Source organism: Panicum hallii, chromosome 7 (assembly GCF_002211085.1).
Source record: "Panicum hallii strain FIL2 chromosome 7, PHallii_v3.1, whole genome shotgun sequence".
NCBI classification, from domain to species: Eukaryota; Viridiplantae; Streptophyta; class Magnoliopsida; order Poales; family Poaceae; genus Panicum; species Panicum hallii.
In genome coordinates, this window is record NC_038048.1 from 28,444,704 (window position 1) to 28,471,048 (window position 26,345).

General features: G+C 45.0%; 1 protein-coding gene across 1 annotated transcript; it reads right to left on the bottom strand.

Annotated features, from left to right (window-relative positions):
* Positions 1 to 24,135: 24,135 nt before the first annotated feature.
* Positions 24,136 to 25,792, bottom strand: LOC112900072 (UDP-glycosyltransferase 85A5-like). The gene has a single exon (XM_025968801.1). It carries the CDS (start codon positions 25,790 to 25,792, stop codon positions 24,263 to 24,265), a length of 1,530 nt encoding a protein of 509 aa, XP_025824586.1. The 3' UTR covers positions 24,136 to 24,262.
* Positions 25,793 to 26,345: the final 553 nt, after the last annotated feature.

Here is a 26,345-nt window from a genome sequence, read left to right on the forward strand (position 1 = left end):
TCCCAAAATATTTATCGCCGTTGACTTTTTTTTACAACTTTGACCATTCATCTTATTCAAAAATTTATTACAAACATACAAAAAATTAAGTTATGCTTAAAATACTTATAATAGTAAAGCATATCACAAACAAAGTAGATGGTATTTACATAATTTTTTGAATAAGATGAATGGTCAAAGTTGTAAGAAAAAATCAATGGCGATAAATATTTTGGAACGGAGGGAGTACTTCATTGTAACTCTTTATCCATGCGAGCATTGAGAACGTTGGAAATTATATACAAAAATACAGCCGGTTGATTGAATAAGGTGGTTTAACTAGTGGGGAAAGGAAGGCATTGGGAAATCAGATACAAGTTCATCCCAGCTGTGAAGAAGGGCACCCTCTGCATTGGCACCCCAGCGCAGAGGCTTTCAATCCAGTGGAGCTGCACACAGTTGATCCGTTGACACACTGTGCGTATGCGCTATTGCATTATGATAAAAAATTCTGCCTGGTCTCTTCCTGGCCGAACCACAAAACATCCACTGTCCACTAACACCAAACGGAGATTTCATGAGGGGCGCCATTTTCGTGCAGAGGATTGAACAACCTTATGAATAATTTTATTTTAATGGAGGGGAGAAAAACTCTCACCATATGGACTGTGATGAAAATTTATTTTCATATAGGTGATCCCACCACTATAAAGAAAATTATGTCCATTTCGTGGAGGTTTTGCATAAACTCCTCCAAACTGATTTGGTGATAGGCATGCCATTTTCATGATAGAGACTAACATCTCTCACAAAATAGTTGAATACATGCTAGTTTTGCAACTTCGCGGGCTTAATCCTTTTAGCTGCTCGCACCTTCCACCCTGCTAATCTCTCTCCGCTCATGTTTGTTCATGAAAATGTTTAATTATATTTATATACATAATATACCTTTTTGAGAATTTTAATGTATCTACCTATTTATTGGAACTATTTTCATGCACTTGAACTACATGTGTTGTAAAACTGGTATTTTTGTGGAGCCCGGTTCATGAATGGATTTTCTTGAGGGTCACTTTCATGTTAGATTTAGCTAGTTTTACGATGGTCTTGGGCTGTCAGGAAATTTCTGTTTTGTGGTAATGGTGTTCCGGGTTGTGCGGTGGGTTTCAAATTTCAAATCATTACTTCAAAAGAAAATAATATATGTTCTAATTAAAGTAGTGTTACTGTTCCCAGAATCCAAACAAGGTGTTCTCTATAACCCATGCAAGTAACAGATTAACAACTGAAAAACAAATTATTGGAAACTGCTAAAGCAGTTTTTTTCTGAGATTCAACAACCACTAGCTAAGACTCATGAATCGAGTATAATCGACTTCTTTTATAAAATTGTTGTCTAAGAAATGTTCCCAAATATTGAATAGCCATCATTAATACGGTGGCTTTGTTCCAGATACTGGTGGGTAGGTCTTCGTACCTTTGTGTAGTTTTAGTTTCAAGCTCGTCAGGTAGTTGGGTTACAATTTCTCATAGTTAATTACATCGTCAAACCCTATAAATACTGCATTGTCGTCAAGGTCTTGCTAAAGAATAGAGTAGAACAAATTTTAGACTCGGTCTCTCGGAGACCACTTCTTTTCTATTTCTTTGATAGGATGATGGCAAAAGGCTAATTGGAAAGGAAGGCATTGGGAATCCAGACTGAAGTCCGATTCTGGAACTTTGAGGATTAGACCACCGAAGCTTCACACAGTGCATTTGTTGCACATGAAGCTATATTGCTTCAAGGAAACCTTTATGCCACTCAAGGATCATGCTCAATTAGCGACATGCGTCGTCACAGTGGTGACAAGAGATTGCTGCAAGAAAATCCCTGTAGGCTTCGTTTGGCAATGAGAAACAAAGTAGGAGAGTAGAACCACAAGCATATGGGGATTGGTTGAATCCTCTCCTAGCACCCAATCCACGTTTATTGGAGATTAATTTTATCCCTGAATGAGTTCACTACTGCTCATTGAGGTTGTAGTGGGAACATAGTATATAGCTAGGTTTCCATACATTAAAAATGGTAGAAAAAATATGCGAGAAAATTGAACTATACGGAGAAAACGAATCAAACACACTACAGGAAAACAGGACATTTTCGTCGGCCACATGTAATTTCGTCGGCCAAGGAAGCGGCCGAAGAAAATATTCAATTTACAGGCCGACGAAATTACGACTTGTTTTCGTCGGTCTAGAAAGGCCGACGAAAACATCACCCTATTTTCGTCGGCTAGGAACCAGCCGACGAAAAACCGGAACTATTTTCGTCGGCTAATATAGGGCCGACGAAACTACAACACTATTTTCGTCTGCTAACCCTAAGCCGACGAAAATAAGTTTCAATTCGTCGGCCCACCGGGCCGACGAAAATAAAGGTACCCCTAACTAGCGCGCGCAGTACCCCCACACTCACACACAGTACCTTTCTTCCCTCTCCCCGGCCCTGCCCGACCCCGCGCACACCGCCGCAGCGCGGCTCAGCCCCGCGCCCCGTGCCCCCGCCGCCGCCCGCACCGCTGCCCCGCGCCCCCCGTGCCCCTTGCGCCCCGCCGCCCACCGCCCGCCTCGGCCCCCGCCTTCGCCCCGCGCCCCCCTGCGGCCCACGGCGCCGCGCTGCGCCGTCCGGCCCCGCGGCCCCCGTCGCCGCCGCCGCCCCCCGCGCCCCGCCTCGGCCCCCGCCTTCACCCCGCGCCGCCCGCGCGCCGCCCGGCCCCGCGGCCCGGCCCCGCCCCCGCTGCCGCCGCCGCCCCCCGCGCCCCTGCCCTTGCCCGTGCGCCCCGCCGCCCCACGCCCGCGTCCCTACCCGTGCGCGCCCCTGCCCCTGCGCGCCCCTGCCCGAGCCTGTGCGCCCCCGCGCGAGGCAGCCCTTTGCCCTGCCGACGCCCGCGCGCCCTGCCCCCGCGCGCCCCTGCCCGTGCGACCCGCGCCCCCGCGCGTGGCAGCACATTGCCCCGCCCGCGGCCGCCCGCCCAGCCCACGCCCGCGCGCCCCGCGCCCCTGCCCGCGCGTGCCCCTGCCCGTGCCCGGGCGCCCCCGCGCGCGGCAGCCCTTTGCCCCGCCCGCGCGCCCCTGCCCGTGCGCCCCGCGCCCCGGCCTGTTGCCCCGCGCGGCCCTCTGCCCCGCGGGCTCCCGCGCGGCTCTGCCCCGCGGCCGCCGCCGCCGCATCGCGCCCCCGCGGCCGCCGCCGCCGCCTCGCGCCCACGCGGCCCCGCGGCCCGCCACCGCCCCCGAGGCCCCACGCCGTGCCCCCGCTGCCGCCCCCGTAGGCACCCGTGGCACACCGCCGCCCACAGGTATGCTTGCCCGTTCTCTTTGCTGCTAGTTTTGAATTTACCGAATAACTATTAAACTTAGTGATGCATTGTTGTCCACTAGATAATTATTTGTATTACTCTTAAAATATTTGTGTTACATGTCCCACATAATTATTGTTTGCTTAGTATCGTTAATGAAGTAATATTTTTCACTTTCGTTATGAAGTAGCTAGTCTGAGAAAATGAGAGACGATCGAAGTTGGATGTATGATGGTTGGACAAGTATAGGAATACCTACGCGAGAGTGGATGGTCAACACGCAAGCTTTTGTTGATCATGTATTTTCCTTGTCTGCTGGTGGTGGTTTGGCAAAGTGTCCATGTAATAAGTGTCAGAATTGTTCTCGTCAAGTCAAGATTGATATGGAGCGTCACCTATGCAAGTGGGGTTTCATGCCGAACTATAAGAGGTGGTATGAGCATGGGGAGTTACAGGAGCAGGAGCCGTACAACCTAGTTGATAGCTTTGAGGAGAACGAAGATAGGATGGATGCAATGATGGATGATTTTGTCCAACAGGTTGAGAATGCTGCTGAGGTACCGGAATATTTTGGTCTGCTTGCATCATCAAAAGAACCATTACATGGGGCTACTACTTTATCACAGCTTGCTGCTGTGACACGGTTAATGGCTATAAAGTCCAAGTACAACTTTTCAGTAAGTTGTTACAATGATCTTGTTGACTTAATTTCGGACATGCTTCCGAAACCTCACAAGTTCCCGAAAGACTTTTACTACTCAAAGAAGCTGTTAGCTGGTTTAGGGATGCTGTATCAAAAAATCCATGTGTGCGAGAACAATTGCATGTTATTTTGGAAGAACAATGAAAATCTCAAGTACTGTTCGTTTTGTAAGAAGTGCAGATACAAGAAGGTGGTGAAAAAAGATGGAAGTGTGCAGATAACAAGTGTGACCGTTAAGGTGTTACGGTACCTACCATTGAAACCAAGGCTTCAACGGTTGTACCTGTCTCTAAAGACTGCAAAACATATGAGATGGTATAAAGAGGGAATTCGTAATAATACAGGATGCATGAGCCATCCATCTGATGGTACAGCTTGGAAGGCCATCGACCATTATGATCCAAGTTTTGCAAGTGACCCTCGGAATGTGCGTGTTGGGTTGGCCACTGATGGCTTCACTCCCTTTAATTCAAATGCTGCCCCCTACTCATGTTAGCCAGTGATAACAATTCCATACAATCTTCCACCATCATTATGCATGAAAGATGAGTATGTGTTCTTGACGCTCATTATACCTGGTTCTGACAATCCCGGTAAGCGTTTGAACATGTTCATGGAACCATTGATTGATGAGCTGCAAGACTTGTGGAATGGAGTTAGAACATATGACAGCAGTCGGAAGGAATACTTCAATATGCGAGTAGCATTTCTTTGGTCTATTCATGATTTTCCTGCATATGGAATGTTCTCGGGATGGAGCACGCACGGTCGTCTATATTGTCCGATATGCATGGGTGATACAGATGCTTTTCGTTTGAAATATGGTGGCAAATTCTGCTTTTTTGACTGTCACCGTCGGTTCTTGTCTCATGATCACCCGTTCAGGAGTCAACGAGATGTCTTTCGCATGGACACAATCGTTACTAAGGGTCCACCCAAGCTTTTGACCGGTCAAGAGATTGTAGTAAGCCATTGTCGGTTAATTGCCACAGATGATGGGTTTGAAGGGGTCAAAGAGGAGCATAATTGGACTCATATAGCTGCTATTTGGAGCCTTCCTTATGCTACTGCTCTGATCCTTCCACATAATTTAGATGTAATGCATCAAGAGCGCAATGTTGCAGAAAGTATAATTAGTATGGTTTTTGATTTGAAAGATAAGACTAAAGATAATTTCAAAGCTCGGCAAGACTTAGCTGAAATATGTGTTCGGCCAACCCTTAATCTGAGACCCAATCAAGCTGGCCATATGGGGAAGCCACATGCTAAGTACTATCTTAAGCCTGCGGAGAGGAAAGAAGTTCTTTTATGGTTGAAGAACCTTAAATTTCCTGATGGATATGCAGCTAATCTAAAACGGGCGGTGAACATTTTAACTGGGAAAATGAATGGTTTGAAAAGTCACGATTACCATATCATCATGGAAAGGTTGTTGCCTGTGATGCTACGTGGGTACCTCCCTGAAGAAATCTGGACAATGTTGGCCGAGTTAAGTTTCTTCTACAGGCAATTATGTGCAAAAGAAATTAACAAGAATACAATGAGAAAACTGAGTAAGGAAATACCTGTCTTAGTATGTAAGATGGAGAAGGTGTTCCCCCGGGTTTCATGAATGTAATGCAACACTTGTTAGTGCATTTGCCTTATGAAGCTGAGGTGGGTGGCCCCGTACAATACAGGTGGATGTACTTTGTTGAACGAGACTTAAAGAAGCTCAAAGCAACCATCGGAAATAAAACACGAGTGGAGGGATGCATTGCCGAGGCATTCTATCTTAAGGAGATCTCACACTACACGAGCACATATTTTGCAGAAGAAAATAACATTAATGCTCATATACCGCGCTACCACACCTCGAATGAGACACCGACGAGCAATCTCAAGCTGTTTCAGTGGACTGTCAAGGCCGTCGGTGCTAGTTTGGTCTATGAAATGTGCATACAAGAATGGAATACTGCATTGTTGTATATGTACACAAATATGGAGGAGATGGAAAATAATTCATGTAAGTACCATGACATATATCTCATATGTGAAGCACGTTTAGCAATGTAGGTTGTTTGATCAAGAACAATGGAGATATGCACGACAACCAACTGCTAAACAGCTCGAAACCTTATGGCGTGAGGGTTTACGTGGTGGTCCAAATTTTGTCACATGGTTTAGAAGACATGTAAGCATCCTTACTCTAACTACCTTATTTATATAACTCGTTATGAGTTAACAAAATTTTAAAACTTGTAGTGCATGAAGGATAGCAGTGTCCATGATGATCTAAGACAGATTTCACATGGAAGCACGACTGCTAGGAGTTATGGTTGTTATGACATAAACGGATTTCGGTTCCGTTCAACCAAGTTTGAAGCAAAAAATCCTCATGCCGCCACAACAAATAGTGGAGTTGTGACCACCGCGAGTGCCTCAAATGGTTCTATCACGGAGTATTTCAGTGTCATTGAGAATATAGTGGAGCTGAAGTTTGAAGGTTCAAAAGATTTAAGAGTTGTGTTATTTTATTGTGATTGGTTCAATAGTAAATTAGGTTCTGGGGTAAAGCATAATAAAAAACTTGGTTTAGTGGAGGTGAACCACAAATTGCGACTTTCTGGTTACAATCCATTTGTCCTCGCACATCAAGTTGAGATGGTCTATTACATGTCGTATCCATGCCATTTGGAAAGTTTGGAACCATGGTGGATTGTTCAGAGAGTATGTCCTCCAGGTCGATTGCCTATTCCTGGAGATGAAGGTTACGATGAATGTGAGCTTGATCGTACTATTCCTGAAGCATTTCAGGAAAATGACTGTGATGGAGCCTTTGAAGTTGATATTGGGATGGCACTTGACAGATTAGATGGTGACACCGATGATGTAATAGTTTTGGTTCGAAAGAAAAAATGGCCACGTCGTGCAAGTAAAGTAATGTGCACAACGTATGAAACGCGGCATGGTACTACTCATGGTGGCCCCGTAGCTGAAGAAGATGACCCCGAGGAATTTTAACATGTAATGTGATGTTATATGTAGTTTTTCTTAATAGTGTTCTATTTGGTAATTTTTGTTATGAAACTTGTTATCTTTTATTTACCATTGCTTCATATGATATTAACTAACCATATTTTATTTTTTTAGGATGAGATCATTTGTGCACTCTCTGAAGGGGAAGGGAAAGAAGGATGTATCTTCGTCTTCAAGGAGTCAGGGAAAGAAGAATGATGGATCCGCATCTTCGGATAGGCCTTCTCTCTTTAGAGGCAGCAGTTCTCATCTGAGCCGAAGAAGTGCACTTCAGCGATGTCTAGATGAGGCTATGCAAGTAAGTCATATGTAGTTTGCATGTGTAATTTATTTTTTAATAAGAATAAATATATATTTGTATTTGAACAGCAAGAAGAGGAAGGTAGGGGTGCGGATGAGGAAGAAAATGTCGCGAATGTGGATGGCGATGGAGGTAGTGGAGAGGGAGATGGGTGCGAGGACAGAGAAGAGTGCGTGGACGGAGATGATGGAGATGCAGAGGAGGAGGAAGAGGAGGATGAAGAGTAGGATACTGCTGCACAAACTGTGTTCAGGTACTTACAATCATTTCATGAAAAATTTTGTATGAGCTAGCTAACTAATACACCACATTTAGATTTAGAGGCAACAATGTGATGACTCCTGCAGTAACCAATCCAGCAAATCGTCGATAGATTAGGCCACATGGGGATTGGTAAGTAACATAATTTATTATTGTGATTGTTTTATTTAATATATTATATAGTTCAAGTAAGAAACATGATGGATATCATGTTCTAATTGCAGGCAGTGGGACGATATTTGTTGGGAGGGAAGAAATAGGTTAAGACCTGTGAATGCAACATTGGGAACACTTTGTCGGTTTCACTACCCAGGAATGGTCACAGTTGGAGGTGTGCTTCAGCCTGCATTGAAGTGGGAGCATTATAATCTGCAATCGGATGACCAGGGCGTCACGACGGCAGCGAGAGTTTGGAATGAGTTCTGGGTACTTTTTTATCTTAACTTGTCTAACTTGTATAACTACTATCTATTTGATTCATTTATGAGTTGTCTAATGAATTAATTTTTCTTTTTAGGAGATGTATCGTTTGCCGGAGGGGGAGGAGCAGTGCATACAAGATAGGGCTCGTTCTGTGTTTGAGAAGGCAGCGACGAAGGTGGTAAGGGACATGATGTCCAATGCTCGTATACAGTGCGTTTGTTTATACTACAAGAAAATAAAGCTGCAAGACATGAACAAGAAATTGGGTGCTTCTGAGATATATCTTAGAGAGGATGAGTACCTTGAAGTTGATATTAGCGGTTTGCCTTGGTTGAGAAAGTGTCTGGATGCTTGGCGAGCACTTTGTGCTTATTGGGCTTCACCTAGCTTTGTGGAAAAATCTAGAATGAAGAGAGCTAATCGTTAAGCAGGACCATGGGTTACACAAAGATATGGGGCTGATGGATATCTTCGTTTGGCTCGTCGAATGGTACGTGTTCATTATTTCAATTTGTTTATTATGTGCTTACTTGCAATATCACAATTTTTTCTTTATCAGGAGGCACAAAGTGGGGTGGCACCAAGCTATATTGAAACATACATTCGAGGCCACCACGGCGCAGATCCTATACAGCCAGAGTTGCTTTGCAGTGAGAATGCCACGCAGACTCTGGTTAGTAAAATAATATGATTTCAATTAAGCGATGATTTGAATATAATCTTATTATTGGTTGCCTGAATGGTAGGCGAGATATGGTAATGAAATGGTGGCACGTCATGGGGAGGATTATGATTGGAGGACGAGTGATGTGGATGTCGGTGCATTATACTCAAGCGGGGGAGGGAAGAAACATGGCAGGTTTAGCATGTTGAATGGCGTTATTGATACAAGTGGTGCTTTGAGTGAGGCAAGGTGTTCCCAGTCCACTCAGAATTCTCGGGGCTACCAACGGGAAAGTCAAAGGGAAACTGTAATGCAGGAGGAGATAAGGCAGCATAGAGAGGCGATGCAGAGGCAAGAGGAGTGGGCAAGGCAACAGCACGAGTACATGCAAGATTTTTTCGCTCAGCATCGACAGATTCAGGTACTATGCAAGTTTTATATTTTTTCAAGTCCTTATGCACTTTTCATTGCTATAAGATATTTAATCTACTATCGGTTTTTAGGAAATGCTAGCGGCTACTCTTGGCTCACAATTTAATTTGCCACCTCTTCCTTCGCCTCCTCCACAGCCGACTTTTGTACCATATGTGCGTGTACCGTCTCCACAAGTGGTAATTATATCGTATAACTAGCAATGCTCAAATTGTCTTACATATGCATACTAAATAGATTTAACTTTTTCTATAATCAGGGTTCTACGAGTACTCATCCTCGAGGAGTTTCTGCCAGCCCGTCCACGCCACCATCGGCAGCGCGTAACATTTCTGGAAGTGACTGCGGTAGCGGACATAACATTACCCCTCCTCCTTGATTTGTGTTTTCGCGTTGTAGGCTCTTGCACTTGCCATGTAGGCCTAGCAGGAGAGCGTGTCGAAAGTCCTTCGGTGGATAACTTGCTTTGGATATGTTATAACTGCTTATGGATATGTATGTTAAGTAACTGCTTTGGAGGTTATCGACATAATGTGATATCGTTTCTCGTTCTTCAATTCTATTTATTGGATGTTGATGTATTTGTATTTCATAATTCTGATTGTATGTTGATGGATTATGATATGCTATTGGGCATCAGGTCGCTGCAATTGCTGGTTGGAGGTGCCTGTATTTTCGTCGGCCACCAGGCCGACGAAAATAGATTACATTATTTTCGTCGGCCACAGTAGCCGACGAAAATAGTACCCATAATTTCGTCGGCCGTCGGCCGATGAGAATACGCGATATATTTTCGTCGGCAGCCGACGAAAAAGAGTCTATTTTCGTCGGGTTTATTTCGTCGGCCTATTTTCGTCGGGAGGCCGACGAAAACAGCTATTTTCATCGACATATAGCCTATTTTCGTCGGTTTCTGGCCGACGAAAATATATTGTTTTCCTGTAGTGACATAGCATAAAATTCAGCAGAAGTGAGTTTAAACATCAGGAAAATCAAAGAAAAAGAAGCTATGGAAAATTAAAAAAAATAGAGAAACACGTCTCGACGTGAAGCCTTGTATCGAGCAGGTAGCATGCTTGACATTCTGCCTTGCAGATCAACTTGAACACCACATGACATGCCTTGGGGCTCTACCCCGCACTACCAGAACGCTCACGAGGCCCTCCGGCTTCCGAACATTAGCATCTCATCACGTCGCTACATGCATGCCTGCTTCCACCATATGCCATCGCATGGTCACCACGTTCCATGACATGGCCATATCTTCCTTACGGAGGCATTTAGTTAGTCCAGCTATCAGAGCTGCAGCTGCAATGTAAGCAGAGTAGGTCGTAGGTCCCTCTGCAATTTTATATATCATGGGAAAGGCAAACATCTGGCTTAATTTCGTTGTTTATCATTGGCTCCCTGAAATTGAGCTCAACAGCCAGCGAGCACTAGTACATAATCTAGTCCCGGTTCCTAACCTTTTTTCAGTCCCGATTATGAAACAGGAACTACGAAAGGGTCCGTGCAAGATAAAAAAAATTACTCCGCAGTTAGGACTCAAATATAAGACCTCTTGCCTCGCGTATAGCTTCCTTGTCACCCACCTGCACAGCACATGCAACTCTAGTTGGGGTGACTAAAGGTTTGAATTTTTAGTTCCGGTTGGAGCCAACAACGGGACTAAGGATAGACTTTAGTTCTGATCGGTGGTTCCAACCGGGACTAAAGAGCCCTTCCGCCCCCTAGCCGTTGAATCCGGAGCCAATGCCTATATTAGTCCCATATCTAACAGTGACCGGGGCAAATATTAAAGATCAAGGACCATTTCTATACTAGTGAAGAAAATACGCAAAAAAATATAACATTACATTGAAGGCTCTTTTTGTTTCTAAGATCAGGTACGGTGGAGCTCCACCTTTCTATTCACCGAGCAGCTGCCATGTAGTGCAGCTAGCTAGTATCCTTGGGAAAGAGTTAGCGGACCAGGCTCAAATTCTGATTCCTCACATTATTTAGATTCAGATGGGTATTTAAACCTCCCGTAGCCCACGTCATTTTCTACCGCCAAGTAGTACTTCATCGACGATATTATTGAGGTTCGTCTTCGCAGGCCCACTAGGCTGGGTAGGTAATGGTAAGAGATCCCGCTCCCTCATGTCCTTTCCCACTGAGACCATCATCACCTCCCGAACCCCCCCACTCGGTGCTCAGCTCACGTACCAGCAATTAGTCAGCTGCTCTGCAAAGAAGGGCCAGCTCAATTGCTCAGCACTGACACCCCAAGTTAGAGGCCAGGCTCTCAACTATCGACTTTCACCCCGAGTGTGTATTACTCAAACTAGTGTCTTATATCGCTCTTCACTTTCTCTATGTATGTGACTCAAAGAACTTGAGTGTGTATTACTCTAGCAAGGTCAGGTGCACCTCTAGTTTCTGGCTGGGTCATGGGTCTACCTCTTGTATAGGTTCCTGCCTCGATTCCAGACCTTTCCACATAATGTTTAATTAGTGGCAAGGATCATTGTTGAAATTAGCTTTCCAAATAGATGGATAGGGTTCAAAACGGTCAAGAGAAATCCCGCACTGAACAATTTCGTTTTGGGTATTATGATATTGTATCCGATCGTTTTTTTTAGAAAAACATAAAGTTGTCATTTTGACACGCAACCTGCAGCCGTCGGATGAATTGTTGTCTTACCACATGAATTTCGAGTTGTAGAATTTTTGGGAGACCTTGTTGTCGGTGTAGACAATTGAATTTGATTGATTATCCTTATACTTGGAGAACCAACTACACACCTTGCTTGCTTCAGCCGGTTGATTCTTGCCAAATCTGTTGTAGAAACTCTAGAAACTCTAGTCCGATTGGTTGGAGAAATTCGGGGAAGCGGCATAAGGACCTCCACCCTTGGAGTCCTCGCTGACGGAGAACCACTGGAGAGCCCTTCCTCAATTTCTGGAGGGGTAGCCACAGGAGATCTCTCCATGATGTGCTCAGCCTACAAGTTAGATGAACAATTGAACTTGTATGGTTAAATGAAGTAGCAGTAGAAGCACCATGTAAACTATTAGCTGCAGCATATAGAACAGGCCTGTAGCTAAACAAGAAAGTCATTTTTCACTCCTATAGCTAAATAGGAGAGTCCTGTAGGCTGTAGCGTCTGATTCTTTCAATTACCATCTCAAGTGATTTGGGCTAACCAATGCAATGCGTCTGATTCTTTCACGCGTGCATGCAGATCCCAGAGAGAGAGAGAGAGAGAGAGAGAGAGAGAGAGAGAGAGAGAGAGAGAGAGAGAGAGAGAGAGAGACCGCGAGATCAAATTTGTGCTTGGTGTGGATAGATAGATACCTCTACGAGGACAGACAAATTCGTTCCCCAACGAGGTGACGCCTGCTTACCCTTTTCCCACCGCCCCACCTCGCGTAACCCAATCTCACTCGGTGCTGCTGTTGAACTTAGTGCAGATACGGCAGCTCAAGGGCGAGGTCGGCACAGATGCGGCAACCCAATCTGAGAGAGAGAGAGAGAGAGAGAGAGAGAGAGAGAGAGAGAGAGAGAGAGAGAGAGAGAGAGAGAGAGAGAGAGAGCTGCATCACCTGGATATGGTGATGACTAGGTCCGGCGCCGCCTTGGATGCCTGCGTCTGGAAGCAGCCTGGAGGAGGACCGTGGCCCGGCGAGAAGGAAGGGCGCGGCCGGAGACGTCTGGCCGGATGCGCTCGAAGATGGCTGCGGAGGCACGCGGTCGACAAAGCGGCCTGGGGAGGGGCATGGACGGTGCAGGATCGATGGCGTCAGGTGGTGCACGACCGGTGCGCTCGGGGGACACGAGGCCGGCGACGGCGTCGCCGCCGCATCGACCTGGACGATTCCTCATGCGAGGGATTGGTCCAACGGAACGACCCACGGCACCTGGCACTACTTGACACCAAATCTAAAATGAGCCGGATGAATGGGTAGTAACACCAAGCGTTAAGTTTTGGGTACTGGGTCGTTGGGCCGACCCGTTAAAACCTGCATGGTGACTGATGGAGAATTTTTTTAAAAAAAATTAAAAAATTAAATTCGAAAAAGGGTGCCGATTTGGAAAATTTTCAAAAAAAAGGTACCTCCCACCCGATCAACGGGCGGGAGGCGTGGGGCCGGACACCTCCCGCCCCATCCAACGGGCGGGAGGGGCCTCCTCACGGAGGGGCCTCTTCACGAATAATTCTTATTCGTGAAGAGGCACCTCCCGTGCCTCTTTTTAGAAATTTTCCAAATCGGCACTCTTTTTTTAATTTAATTTTTTAATCTTGTTTTAAAAAAATTCTCCATCAGTCACCATGCAGGTTTAAACGGATCGGCCCAACGACCCAGTACCCAAATTCGAATAAAAGGGCACATCCCGCTCGTTGGATGGGCGGGAGGTGCCTCTTCGCGAATAAAAGGGCACATTCCGCCCGTTGGATGAGCGGGAGGTGCCTCTTCGCGAATAAAACCCGCGCAACGGGCGGGATGTGCCCTTTTATTCGAATTTATATTTTACAAACTATTTAAAATTCATACTTTTTTAAATACAAAATTTATTCGCCATACTCTTTTGTATACATATAAAAATTTTTAAAAAAATCGATAACAATATTACTATGCTTCCCATTACTTATACAGATCGATCTGATCCACTGCACGGAGGTCGAAGCTGCATCTCAGATCACGTTGTTTGACCGTGGAGTACGTGTACCGGAGGCTTTCGTCGGATTCATGACAACTTGACGCGAGCTTGATGTATGGTACTATCGTAATATTTAGATTCGACGTTGCAAAATGTTATCGCTTAACCATCTTTGTACGAGTTTTATATACCGTAATCTTCTTCGTAAAATTGAACTAAAATTTTATATGTATACAAAAGAGTATGGCGAATAAATCTTATATTTGAAAAAAGTATAAATTTTAAATAGTTTGTAAAATATAAATTCGAATAAAAAATAAGAAAAAGGGCACATCCCGCCCGTTGGGCGGGCGGGATGCCTTTGCCGCCGCGGGGGCCTCTTCGCGAATAAGAAAAGTTTCTTATTCGCGAAGAGGCACCTCCCGTCTGTTGGATGGGCGGGAGGTGTCCGGCTCCATGCCTCCCGCCCGTTGATCAGGCAGGAGGTACCCATTTTTGGAAATTTTTCAAATCGACACCCCTTTTTCAAATTTAATTTTTTAACCTTTTTTAAAAAAAATTCACTGATGGACATGCTCTGCTATAATATCAGTTTCCAGAGTGGATATGAAGCTTTCTATTTAGGATGCATTCTACTTTGCAGATCTGATTGTAAATCATATCACTGCAGGATTGGGGTGTTGAAGGTTCATGGATGATAGGGATTATTGATGAAATCCGAATGCCCATTGATGGCATTTCATTTCAACCCATTCTGGTAGATTCAAAGACACGTGTTAGGTCAACAATTCCCTCAGAAGCACAAAAAGGAAATGGAAGGTTTACCCCTTACTGTTTCTTTCCTATCCATTTAATGAACTTGCATGAAGTTGTACTGATGCTATGTTAGCCAGTTGCCAATGGTCCAATCATAGCCTCGTTACTCATTGACTGTATTTGAGATCATTTTCTAAGACCACATGTATTCCGATCGTATTGTGTCATTTAAAATACATCTTATTAATATGAGATCTTTATGAGGTCATTTGTGAGTGTTGCGACCTAGCAAACAAAATCCATGTCACCAGTAGTATTTGTAGTTGTCTAAAAGTTCCAATGTGTTTGCCTCACTGTAAGATGGAAGTATACTGCCATGGACCCATGGCCTCCATGGGTATTCGCAAGGGCGTTCAGGGCTTGGGTTCATTTGGTTTCTCCACTCCCACTAATGCGTCCTCCGAATACATCAATGTCCAGCTGGTAGCTACATATGAACAATTGCACACTAATCTTTGACCCTGCCATTACATTTCAGCATGTGACACCTAGCAGACAGGTGCACTGGTCAAGGGCTTTGCCTGAGTACAAATATTGCGTCATTGAGGAGCTACTATGGAGAGCAAATGAGATGGAACAGAATGAATGGTGGGGAGCGGAGCTGCATATCATGGAAATGGTGGCCACAACTCACATGAGGCAGCAACACTCATAATTCTGGTAAATGCATATAAACAATGGTATTCTTTTTGGTTACTTAAGGATTCATTGTTTGATCATCTCTATTGTAGCTACCGTGTGGAGCACAAAACAGTGCTCTGAAGTGGTAACTGCACACAGCTGGCAACAGCGAGTTCACATTCACAAATCACGTTTCATGTAAAGTTATGATTGATCATCGTCTGAGCATTATCATAGTCTCCTTTCATGTGGCATTTGGCGCTTGCTCTTTTCCATCCATTATTTAAACAGTCAGCGGTGGAGCTTCACATCAAATTCAAATGAGGTCAACACTTAATTTCAGAGCATATCAGAAAAGAGTTTCAAGCTCTGTTAAGATCTATAACCTACTGTGTTCGTCAAAGGATTGCGAATTCGCAGGGAACCAATTGTTAGTGCTCCGGACTTGCATTTGTAAATTTCATAGTAAACTAATTCTATTAATGTCTTGCTGTCAACATGTCGATTCTGTAGGATAGTGGCATACATTTTCCTAGATGGCCAATTCCAATTTATCAGCTAAGGAACAGTGTAAGACCTGGATGAACATTTTAGTCATGATTTCAGGAAGCTCTGTGCTCTTCCTGCAGGAAAAGAACATAGTGGCAGAGGAATTAAATGCTGAACAATAGTGACATCGAAATGATCACCATAAAGTCAGTCCTGGACAATATATATCGAGGTAACCATCAAAGACTAAAATTGTTGCTCTTTTGAAAATAACTGCTCTGCTTTGGCTATCCTTGTTTTCTAAACTTTCCATGTATAATTTAAGATTGGCGTTCCTGATGGTGTCTATTTGATATTTCTCTGAAAGTAGGCCATCAAAATATGGGGTAATTTGTGCATGGAAGGTCTTAAATTAAATAGCAACTCCTTGGTTTTTTTCCTTTCCAGAGGAGTCTGTCCCTGGTTTCGATTCTTAAAGGGGCACGTTAGACCTGCTCCCATTCAGAAATCATGGATACTTTTGGGTGAGAAACCTTATGATCTATTAAGTAGACACATGATGCAGCCAATTAATATCATATAGTGCTTGATGATCTATTCCATTTGTCTTAGTCGGATTATTAAGAAACCATTAGGTTTAGTCGGATTATTTAAGAAACCATTAGGTTCCTTAATGTTGATATCTAAATATCCTATGTTGTTTGCATGTTGGACATACCAGTTTGATGAGGATGATTGTTTTTTATTTGATCCATCAAATTAATCTAGGTTGTTTACTTTATTATTACGCTGCTTTCAGTATGCAACTCAAGGGTAAGGACATAATGGCATACTGAAGCTAAGGGCAAGAAGATTTGTGAGGAAGCTGCTTAAGAGCATCTTTAATACAAGTCCTAAATTGAGTCCTATCTTGAAATATAGAGCTTAAGAGAAAAAAATAGCCTCCAACAGGAGTCCTATTTTATAAAAAATTGGCAAATCAGTTTAGGACTCAGTCTCCCGGGTCCTAGATATAGGACTCAATTGGTTGGGTCCTATCTCCCTTTTGCCACGAAATCTAACTAACAGAGACTTCTTTCCCCAATACCTCCGCTCCAATCTTTCCCCAATTAATTGTAAATGATATGATTTGAGACCCCGCTGTTGGAGTATAATCTTTTTTTAGCCCTAAACACATCAAATATGTCCCTAATATAAATTATAAGATCCAAATATAGAACTCATGATTGGAGATGCTCTGAGGGCCATGTTGCCTCTGCCGAAGTCCATTCTGCTCCGGACACGATTGGACATCTTGCATATGCTTTTCCTCCAACCACCTATTGGCCTATCGAACCATCATGAAGACAACATATCAATGGCGATGTAACCATGACGTGGCCTATGACGGCCGCCACAAGAGATTGTGTGAATAAGATGGCTGCCAAGTTTTTGGGACATTGGGGCAGATACTTTTACTGGTTGTTAACTGATTGATGGCTCGTGTACACGGAACACAAAATTAAAATTAAGGTTGTTTATGCCTTTCCAGGTGACTGGTTGTGTTTATCACTTATTAGATGTGCCAGGTATTCATATTCTTCATATTTTAGGAACTATTCATAAAGAGATAATGTTGGGCTATTTCTCAATGATTTAGTAGTTGTATTGTTCTGGATGTCCCGTAGCAACGCACAGGCACGGACCTACTATGGGAAAATCCCAACTGAACCACTTTCATTTTATAATTATGATACCGTTTTCCGATCATTTCTGACCCTTTTCATCCATATCTGGATTTGAATATACTTAGTTTCATGTGTGCTTTCTTGTCGGGACTGACGAAAGGACATAATTTTCTAGAAAAGTGCAATTTGTTACAGGGCGATTACCTGAACTCCTTGTGACGCATGAGTTGGGGTGCAAGGTCTACTTTTACTTGTCAAATGCATCTACATCAAGCTGAACGCAACATGTTTCTTTTGGGCATTATGTCTGTTTATCAAGCATGAATATATGAATTTCCGTATCGATAGTACTGACACTGTAGTTTTGAGTATAGTTCACTTTGGATGGGGCTCACAATCGTGTTGATGGGGCATTTCTTATTGTTAGCATTTGAGCATATATAATACACCGATCTTGTATAAGAAATAAATAATCATATATAACCATTAAGCATCATGCTCGAGCTTAATAATAACCATGATTATAATAATTGGCAGATAATAGGGGCGGACCTAGAGCCCGGCGACCCTGGGCACCCGCCCGGGCTATAGCAGACCATGGCTATCCAAATCGGCTGTCCATAGTTGCAATCCTGTTCTACCGGATATGAAAAATAGAGCTTATATCTTAATTAATTTCGCCTAGGCTCCGTTCAATCTTTGGGTCCGCCGCTGGTAGGTAAGATATAGCTCAGTGTAATTTGAGCCACCAACCTGTTTGGTAGATGGGCCGAAGGATAGAGCATCAGGTGACAACGTTCTTGTAATTGTTTGAGAGGTAGATAATGATTAAATTGTACACAAATGTCGTGGATCTTTTCACCAGTAGGATCTGCTGTCTACTAGGAAAGGAAGGCACTGGGAGCTCATGCTCAAGTCTTTCCAGTGTACACTAGTCCATCTGCCAACTTAAGCATCTCAGGGTCAAACTGTCGTACAGCTGCATTCTTAGCAGTCCCTGGGCAAAGCTGCATTCTGCGGAGCAACCGCCCAACGGCTGGCATGACATTGAGAAGCAACTACCAGCGTCGACGGATGGGGTAGCAACAATTCATGGGTATGTGGCCTCGCCATATACGCTGTGGATATGAATATCATCAATTTCTACGTGATTTCTTCTTCAGACAGATACAATCATCCACTGCGCGTCCTCACAGGTTTCAAATTTTAACCCGTAAAATTTAGCGTACATTAGTAGCACCGATGACCCCTAAATAACCCTGAACAATTACCTTTGCTTTAACGTTCAGGAATTGAGTACAAAATTAGGGGTGGTTGGCGAGCCAGCTCAGCTCGTTAAGGCTCGGCTCATTTATGACTTATTTGATCGGTTCGCTAAGGCTAACGAGCACAAAGTTGAGTTTGGCTTGGTTTCTTCAAAAAGCTCGTGTCAACTCGTTTGGCTCACGAGCCGAGCATTATTCATCATCAGCGTTAAATTCAAATGTGATAGTAACTAATATATAATAATTTAAAGTAATAGCTTATGATGGTATTACGAAAATATATATCACAAATCAATAAATATAGACGTTTGGGGAATTAAATAGACTTATTAATACCATATTTGACTTGAAAGTTGAATGACAAGTTTGTTTTAGTACAATAATAATGCCACTTTATAAATAGAAAATAAATTTAATATTATCATATTTATCAAGCCTAATGAGCCAATCGATCACTCCTGATTGGTTCACGAGCTGGCTCTATAAGAAATGGAGCTGAAATGGAGGCTTGGCTTGGTTTGTTTGAAAGGTCTAGTAGAGCTGAACCGCAACATACCTATGAATGAGTCGAGCTGGCTTACGAGTCTCGAGCTTTTCTTCCAGCCCTATCCACTCATTCCATAAATTATTGTTTTCTTGCAAATATTCTCATATACTAAAATAGCCATGGTAACTACGGCAATTTTGTTGCGGATACTGGTAGCTAGGTAGATAGGTCCGATAGCTAAGTGTTATTTTAGCTTCAAACTCGTTTGATAGTTGGCTAACAATTACTGGTGAATGGTGATTATATGCTCTGAAGTTATATATACTGCATGACCGCCAATGTTCTTCTAAATATTACAAATAGGGTGGTATAGCTAGTGGGAAAGGAAGGCATTGGGAAAAACCAGGCTGAAGAGTTATTCTGAAATTTTGAGCAGTCAACCAACTAAGCATCACCTGCACGTGCCAAAGGTGTATTGGTTCCATTTGCAACCGATGTCCCCAACCAACAAAATCTCCCATATCATTTAGTCTAGTAAATTCTCAATTCTCGCTCCTCCTCCCTCTCTCTTCTATATATCCGGTGTGGCATTTGTGCTAGGTCGCCATTCTATTGGTCTTATGCTTGGTCGTGCCGTCCATTCCGCGGGTGAGGCTCCAGATTTTGTTTTTGTATCGGCATTCCGCGCTAGCATATGATGCGCCGATTCAGTGATTTGTTTGCATAAAGGGCAGGAAGGGGAGTGCCGCCTTCAGTTTATTGAGAGTAAGTAGCAACAGCTATCCGAAACCTAATTCCTTTTAAAATGCCTATGGCTATTCCAGAGGGATCGGAGCACCAACGTCCAACAGGAATCGGAGGTATTGGGTAAGGATGAACATGGTTCAGTTCGACCCATTGGATCATCGAACTCTTCCAAAAAAAAATGAGTCATGAGCCACCAATTTGGTGCAACATTACATGGAGGGGCAATGGTTCGACCTAAGGAGAGACTAAGGGTCTGTTTGGTTGGAGAGCGAATCGGAATGGAACCACTCCGCTTCTTTTTTCCAGGTGTTTGGTTGCAATCCAGAAAGAACGGAGTGGCTCCGGGAGCGGAAAGATCCGAATATTCCGTTGATATGCGGAACCATCCCGCTCCCCAAATCCGACCGGACGCAAGCGCTCGTTTTTCCTCTCCCGCGCGCGTGAGATAGGGGCACCGCTCCTCTGTTCCCCCCGCGCGGCCACCACGCGCCGCCCCCCGCCCGCCGGCCCCCGCGCGGCCTGCTCCCCGTGACGTCGAGCCCCCCGCGCGGCCTGCCCCCGCGGCGCGCCAGCCCCCCGCGCGGCGCCCGCCCCCCACCCCCGCCAGCGGCCGCCTGGAGCCCCCCCCCCCCCCCCCCCCCCCCCCCCGGCCGCCGCCTGCCGCCACGGCCCGCCACGCCCCCCGCCGGCGGCCGCCTGGAGCCCCCTCCGCCCGCCGCCGCCGGGCGTACCCCCCCCCCCCCCCTGCCGCCCGCCGCCACAGCCCGCCACACCCCCCGCCGGCGGCCGCCTGGAGCCGCTCCATTTTTTGTTTGGTTTGGAGAGTGCGCTAGAGTAGAACCGTTCCATTCTGTGTTTGGTTGGAGAGCCAGGTCACTTGGTGCAAGAAGTGCCAGGTGCATTGAAGAAGATTTGTTTACAGTTTCATCCATTTCATACAGAAATATAGAAAACTAAAGTACTTGATTTTGCAGCTAGCAAACACCTACAGTCGATCAATGGTTGGTTTGATTCTAATGTTTGTGGGCACCTTTGGTCCCATAGATATATGCTGCCAAATCTTGCACTTTGTGTCACATTTATATAGCTGGTAGAACGTACACTGAATATATATATGTTGCCTAAATGAGTTTTTTTGGTCAGACGTCTGCTCGAACATGTACTTTTTGCTCACATTTGTGCTGCTACCTTGTGCTAGACCTGTACTCAGGTTTTCTTTTCTGGACTACATCTCGTTACTCAAGGCTTTCAATCCTGCAACAGCATGGAGCATTTCTGTTCTTACCCTATGAACTAATTGAGCCTGTTTGGGAGCACATCTGGCGGTAGCGCTGCTGCCAGAAGCACGTCGTGGCGAAGAGCGCCGGGATCCGTGTCTCATGTTTCGCGTCTTTCCTGTTAAATTTTAAGACGGGTCAGTTGAGCATTGTGGAGATGCAGCATGTTCAGCGCGCTTCTCCTTGCCGCCGCTGCACAAAACGCAGAAAGAAAAGGGCAATGTTTGGGCATATTCCACTTTCCTTTTTTTGCGGGTATATTTCACTTTCAGAAATGAAAGCCACTAATGCTTATTGCCCCGAATGTAAATAAAACAGTCACGGCATGATAAACAAATATATACAAATGACACAGTGATTATGACTTGAGTAAATGAGATCAGTAGGTTCACCGACCCCAACCTTCTGCTACCTCCATTCTTGAATATATGACATCGTTGACATTTTTTTCGTTCGTTTTACTTTTTTACTTTTCATCTTTTCTATAAAAATTATTCAGATAGATAAGTCGACAAGTTAAACAAATAGTAAATTTGATGATAGATCTAATGGTAGTCATCTTACTTTACTTAACTAATTAAGTATTTAAATATTATTGGTCAAAATTTGAGGAAAAAATTATCATTGTCACGTACTTAAGAACAAAGGTAGTACTTGACCAGCACAAATTGTTCTAGTGAAAACGCAAGCTATATTATAGGATGACAACAACAATATTTTTGTTCATGTTTATTTCTTCTTCATGTCAGGTAATGTTATTTACAAGCATTTAAGAACTAAATTAACTACTCACAAGCACTTACCCCGTTTGTTACTGCTGGGTTCACTAAAAAAAAGGTTTTCAAGAGCACCCATTTTTTTTTCTAAGGGTGGCGGTAGTTAACCCGCTCCTACAAAAAGAGCACGGTTACTATAGCAACCGAGCTGCCCCTGGAATACATTTTTAGGGGCGAGAGATAGCATCACTTGCTCCTAAAAATACATTTCCAGAGGTAGGTGATGGCGTCATCCACCCAAAAATGCCCAATAAAACTAACAGCCACACTCTTATTTCTCCCGCCAACAACGCAGTCTTTGGTCGGGGGAGGTGCTGCCCGAAAATCAAAAAAAAGGTGAAGGAAGGTTTTAAACTTGATTTCTTTAGAGTTGGGGCTATAGGAGGTAAGTTGATACTAAATCCATCTCTTTTCTAAGCTTTTTGCATAATTTTAAGCCTCTAATGGAGTTTCTTTGCCTCTAGCTAGATCTAGATCTCTAAGGTAAGCATAATTTTAAGCCTCTAATGGAGTTCCTTTGCCTCTAGCTAGATCTAGATCTCCAAGGTGTAGATTTGCCATTTGGAGCTCAATTTACCTCAAACTTTTGGTGGAAGTTAGGTTAAGTAGGAGAACAACATTATCTAATCATTTGAAATCAATCTTTATATTTTATCCTTATTCCTTAATGATCATTTGAACACATGCATGATAGTTTTTTCTAAGATTTAGTGGGACAAAAATAAGTTAGGTTTTTATCTTTTTAGTTAGTACATATTACATTGAGTTTTTCCAATATCTACACATATATATAGGTATATATGTATAAGTATATATACCATTTCTTTACAAAATTATTAAAGAGTTAAATTATTTGTTGCTGTTTAGAGATGGATAGGACATGGATGTACAAAGCATGAAGGATGGACATCTATTTCCATGAAGAATTTAATAAATTTATTCAAGCTACAAAAAACCATGCAATGATTGAGAAGACAAAGAGGATATGTTGGCATGCAAAACCTGCAAGAATATTAGAGCATTCAGCTACACAACTACAATCAGATCGATTGTGATGCTTGAAGATTTTGTTGAGGACTACGTGATCTGGACATATCATAGCGAGAAAGCACCCCCTCCAGCGGAGATTCTGCTTGACGAAATTAGACTAGACATCCAGTTTGATAGATTGTTTGATGCTTATGATGATTTTGATGAGAGTAGCAGCGATGATGATGATGGTGGTGAATGCCATGGTGATGGTGTTGACAATGGTGGTAGTGATGATAAATTTGATGATGGTGATTTTCTGAGCCAGTTTTTGCGTCAAACCAAAACAAATCTATTGGTTGGTAATGCAAAGGGGTTAGCAAACTTCGAGGTGGTGAAAAAATTAGCGGAGGAAAATGTATACAAGCATACTTGAGCTATTGACTCTAAAGGCTAAGCATAGTTGGTCAGATAGTAGTTTCAGTGATCTGCTATGTATTTTGGCTTGGTTGCTTCCTAAGCCAAATAGAGTGCCCGCCAACATATATCGAGCAAAGAACCTTGTCAGTCCGGTCATAATAGGTGTGGTATGTTCAAATCATTGTATTTTGTATCGTGGGATGCTTTCAAAGGCATGGACAAATGCCCTGTATGTTCTGCAAGATGATAAAAAATAATATCGGTTATTATTGTGGTGACAATCAAACTCCACCCAATCGGAATAAAGGAAGAGGAAGGGTGCAAGGAATAGTGTTGGTTCTGTTGAGCCAGAAGATACTACTTTAGTCATTTCTGAGAAAGACATTTCTGAGAAATAGGGTAGAATGTTTGCCATGGTTACGTGGTACCTCCCAGTTACCGATCGCCTGAGGCGTTTCTTCTCCAATCCAAAGGACGTTGAACTGATACTATGATAGTGAGATTCAGATAAGCGCAGGAAGGGTGACGGAAAGTTTCGACATGACCCGCTCTTAGAAATGCATTTGCAGGGCCGAGCACATTACCTTCTCATGCAAACAGCTATTTGTAGCTGCAAAAAGTAAGAATGGGTACTACACCCGTCCCTGCAAATATTATTTTACCTACCCCTGTAAACGTTATCTCTAGTGGCTCTACGTGATTGCATCAACCCTCAATCGTTGTATAAAATGGTAAGCTTGATAGGCCCACACTCAACCAATAATAAATTAAATGTTCCATAACCTTTTAGTCTAAAAGCAAGGTATTATGAATTGAGAGACGATAAGATTCGTTTACATATTTAGAAACATTTCTAGATATAGTTTTTTCCGTTACCTAAACCACTAAATATTTCACCACACATCATAAGAACAACTTTTATTTTATAAAAAACATGCTCTCCAGGTCTCTGTCTGTACCCTTCTTAGTTTCCTGCATTTGTAGTGGTATTTTGGTGCAGGCTGCTCCTATCTCTCTTGCCGAGCAGCACCTCATTGACAACCTTGTCCAGATTTCTTTCTGCTGGCCCACCGGGCAGTGTCGCTGCGATGGCCTTCTCCTTCCACTCCGCCGCACGCCGGTGCATCTCCCGCCCCTTCTCCCCGCCCATGACCTCTCTTATCATCTCCGTCAGCTCTGCCCGCCTCACCTCTCCGCCGATCTCCATACCGATGCCCCACTCTGTGCACTTGTACCGGCAGTTGGTCTGCTGCTCCGCAAAAAAAGGCCAGCTCAGCATCGGCACCCCTGCGCTGATGCTCTCTAGAGTCGAGTTCCACCCGGAGTGCGTCAGGAACAGCCCCACCGCCTCGTGCGCCAGCACCGCCTCCTGCGGGCACCATGTGGTCAGCATAGCCCGGCCCTCAACGGCGGACAGGAACTCTGGTGGCAGAACAGCAGTGTCACCCTTCACTAGGTCAGGCCGGATGTTCCAGATGAATGCGTACCCGCTGCCAGCTAGCCCCCACGCGAACTCCAGCAGCTGCTCGTTCGTCATCACCGTGATGCTTCCATAGTTGACGTACACGACGGAGCGCGCCGCGTGGCCATCGAGCCACTCGAGCAGGCCGTTCTGCTCCTTCCAGAGGTTGGAGCCGAGGCTGTCGAGCTGGCCGCCCTCTGTAAGAGCATGACGTGTGTGGAGAAGGAGAGGGCCAACAGTGTACAGCGGCGGGAGCATTGAGCCGATGACATCGAGCGTCGACCCCTCGAGGTCGTCGAAGGTGTTCACCATGATGGCGTCGGGGAGCGACAGCCGCCCGGCCTCGTGGATGAAGAAGTTGAGCATGATGTCATCGCAGTCCGTGGTGCGGATGAAGCTGGGGAAATCGCGGAGCCGCACGCCGTCGCACATGCCGCGCGCACCGTGCACCACTGTGTCGAGGTACACGCCGTCGGCGAGCTGCGCCTCATCCTTGAAAGGCACGAGGCCCCGTTCGACGAGCTGGTGGTAGTGCCGGTATCCCGCGAGGCCGCACGCGCTTGCGGTCCAGAGCGCGGCGCATGGGACGCCGATCTCCCTCGCGGCGTCGTAGCCGAACGACATGACGCCGTCGACTACGAGGCAGGTGACGGGCGGCGCCCCGGAGCCGGAGGAGTCAGCGCCAAGCCTCGTGAGGAGGGACAGGAGGTGCGGGAGGCAGTTGGTCATGGTGGAGTAGCAGAGCGCGGGGACGTCCTGCGTGGCGTTGGCGTCGGACGGCGGGAGACCGTCGGGGATGGCGGCGAAGTGGAACCGGTGGACGCCGTCGAGCGCGTTCGGGCCGCGCGAGTGGAGGAGGCGGCGGTGGTTGAACTCGGTGTTGACGAAGGTGACGTGGAACCCCCGGGCGTGGAGCAGCTTCGCCAGCTTCAGCATCGGCGTGACGTGGCCCTGCGCCGGGTACGGTACACACACGACGTGCGGCGGCGTGTCCACCGCCGCAGCCGGCCCCTCCGCCGCAAGTGAACCCATGATAGCTAGCCTGAGCCACCACCAGTCGGATTGTAAGAAGATATGGTGGTCCTGATTCCTGAGCAGGAAATGCTAATAAGATTCTTGGTTTAGATCGAGTTGCGTCGAAGGTGAACCTCTTTTGGTTTACATACACACCAATGGGGGAAACGGACAAACTGCTCCCAAGAGCATATACATCGGAAAGTGCTCCGGGGATCTTGGCGCGGAAAGCGCATGGCGAATTGTTTACGGCGTCACGACATGGACGGCTCGTCATCTTCAACAAACACGTAGTAGCTGTCCCTTTCGGCATTGTACTTATTAATTTGACAAAAGGGTTGACAAAAGGGTACTAGCGGAGAGTGGCGACCTTGTCTTTCAAGAAATACCGTAGGAATTATTTGCAACGACTTCGTACATCAATATCACCTAAAACAAGAAAGTCCCTGCATGCGTATCAATAATTTTCTAAAGCTGTACATATAAATAAGAAAAGTTCCATAGTAGCGACAAAAGCTGTTGGGTCTGACCTCCGGTTGTGAGATTCGGCCGTGCGACGTACACAACCTAA

Bases quoted from the DNA above. Each gene is read 5' to 3' on its own strand.
- LOC112900072 (XM_025968801.1), bottom strand. From the start codon at position 25,792: ATGGGTTCACTTGCGGCGGAGGGGCCGGCTGCGGCGGTGGACACGCCG.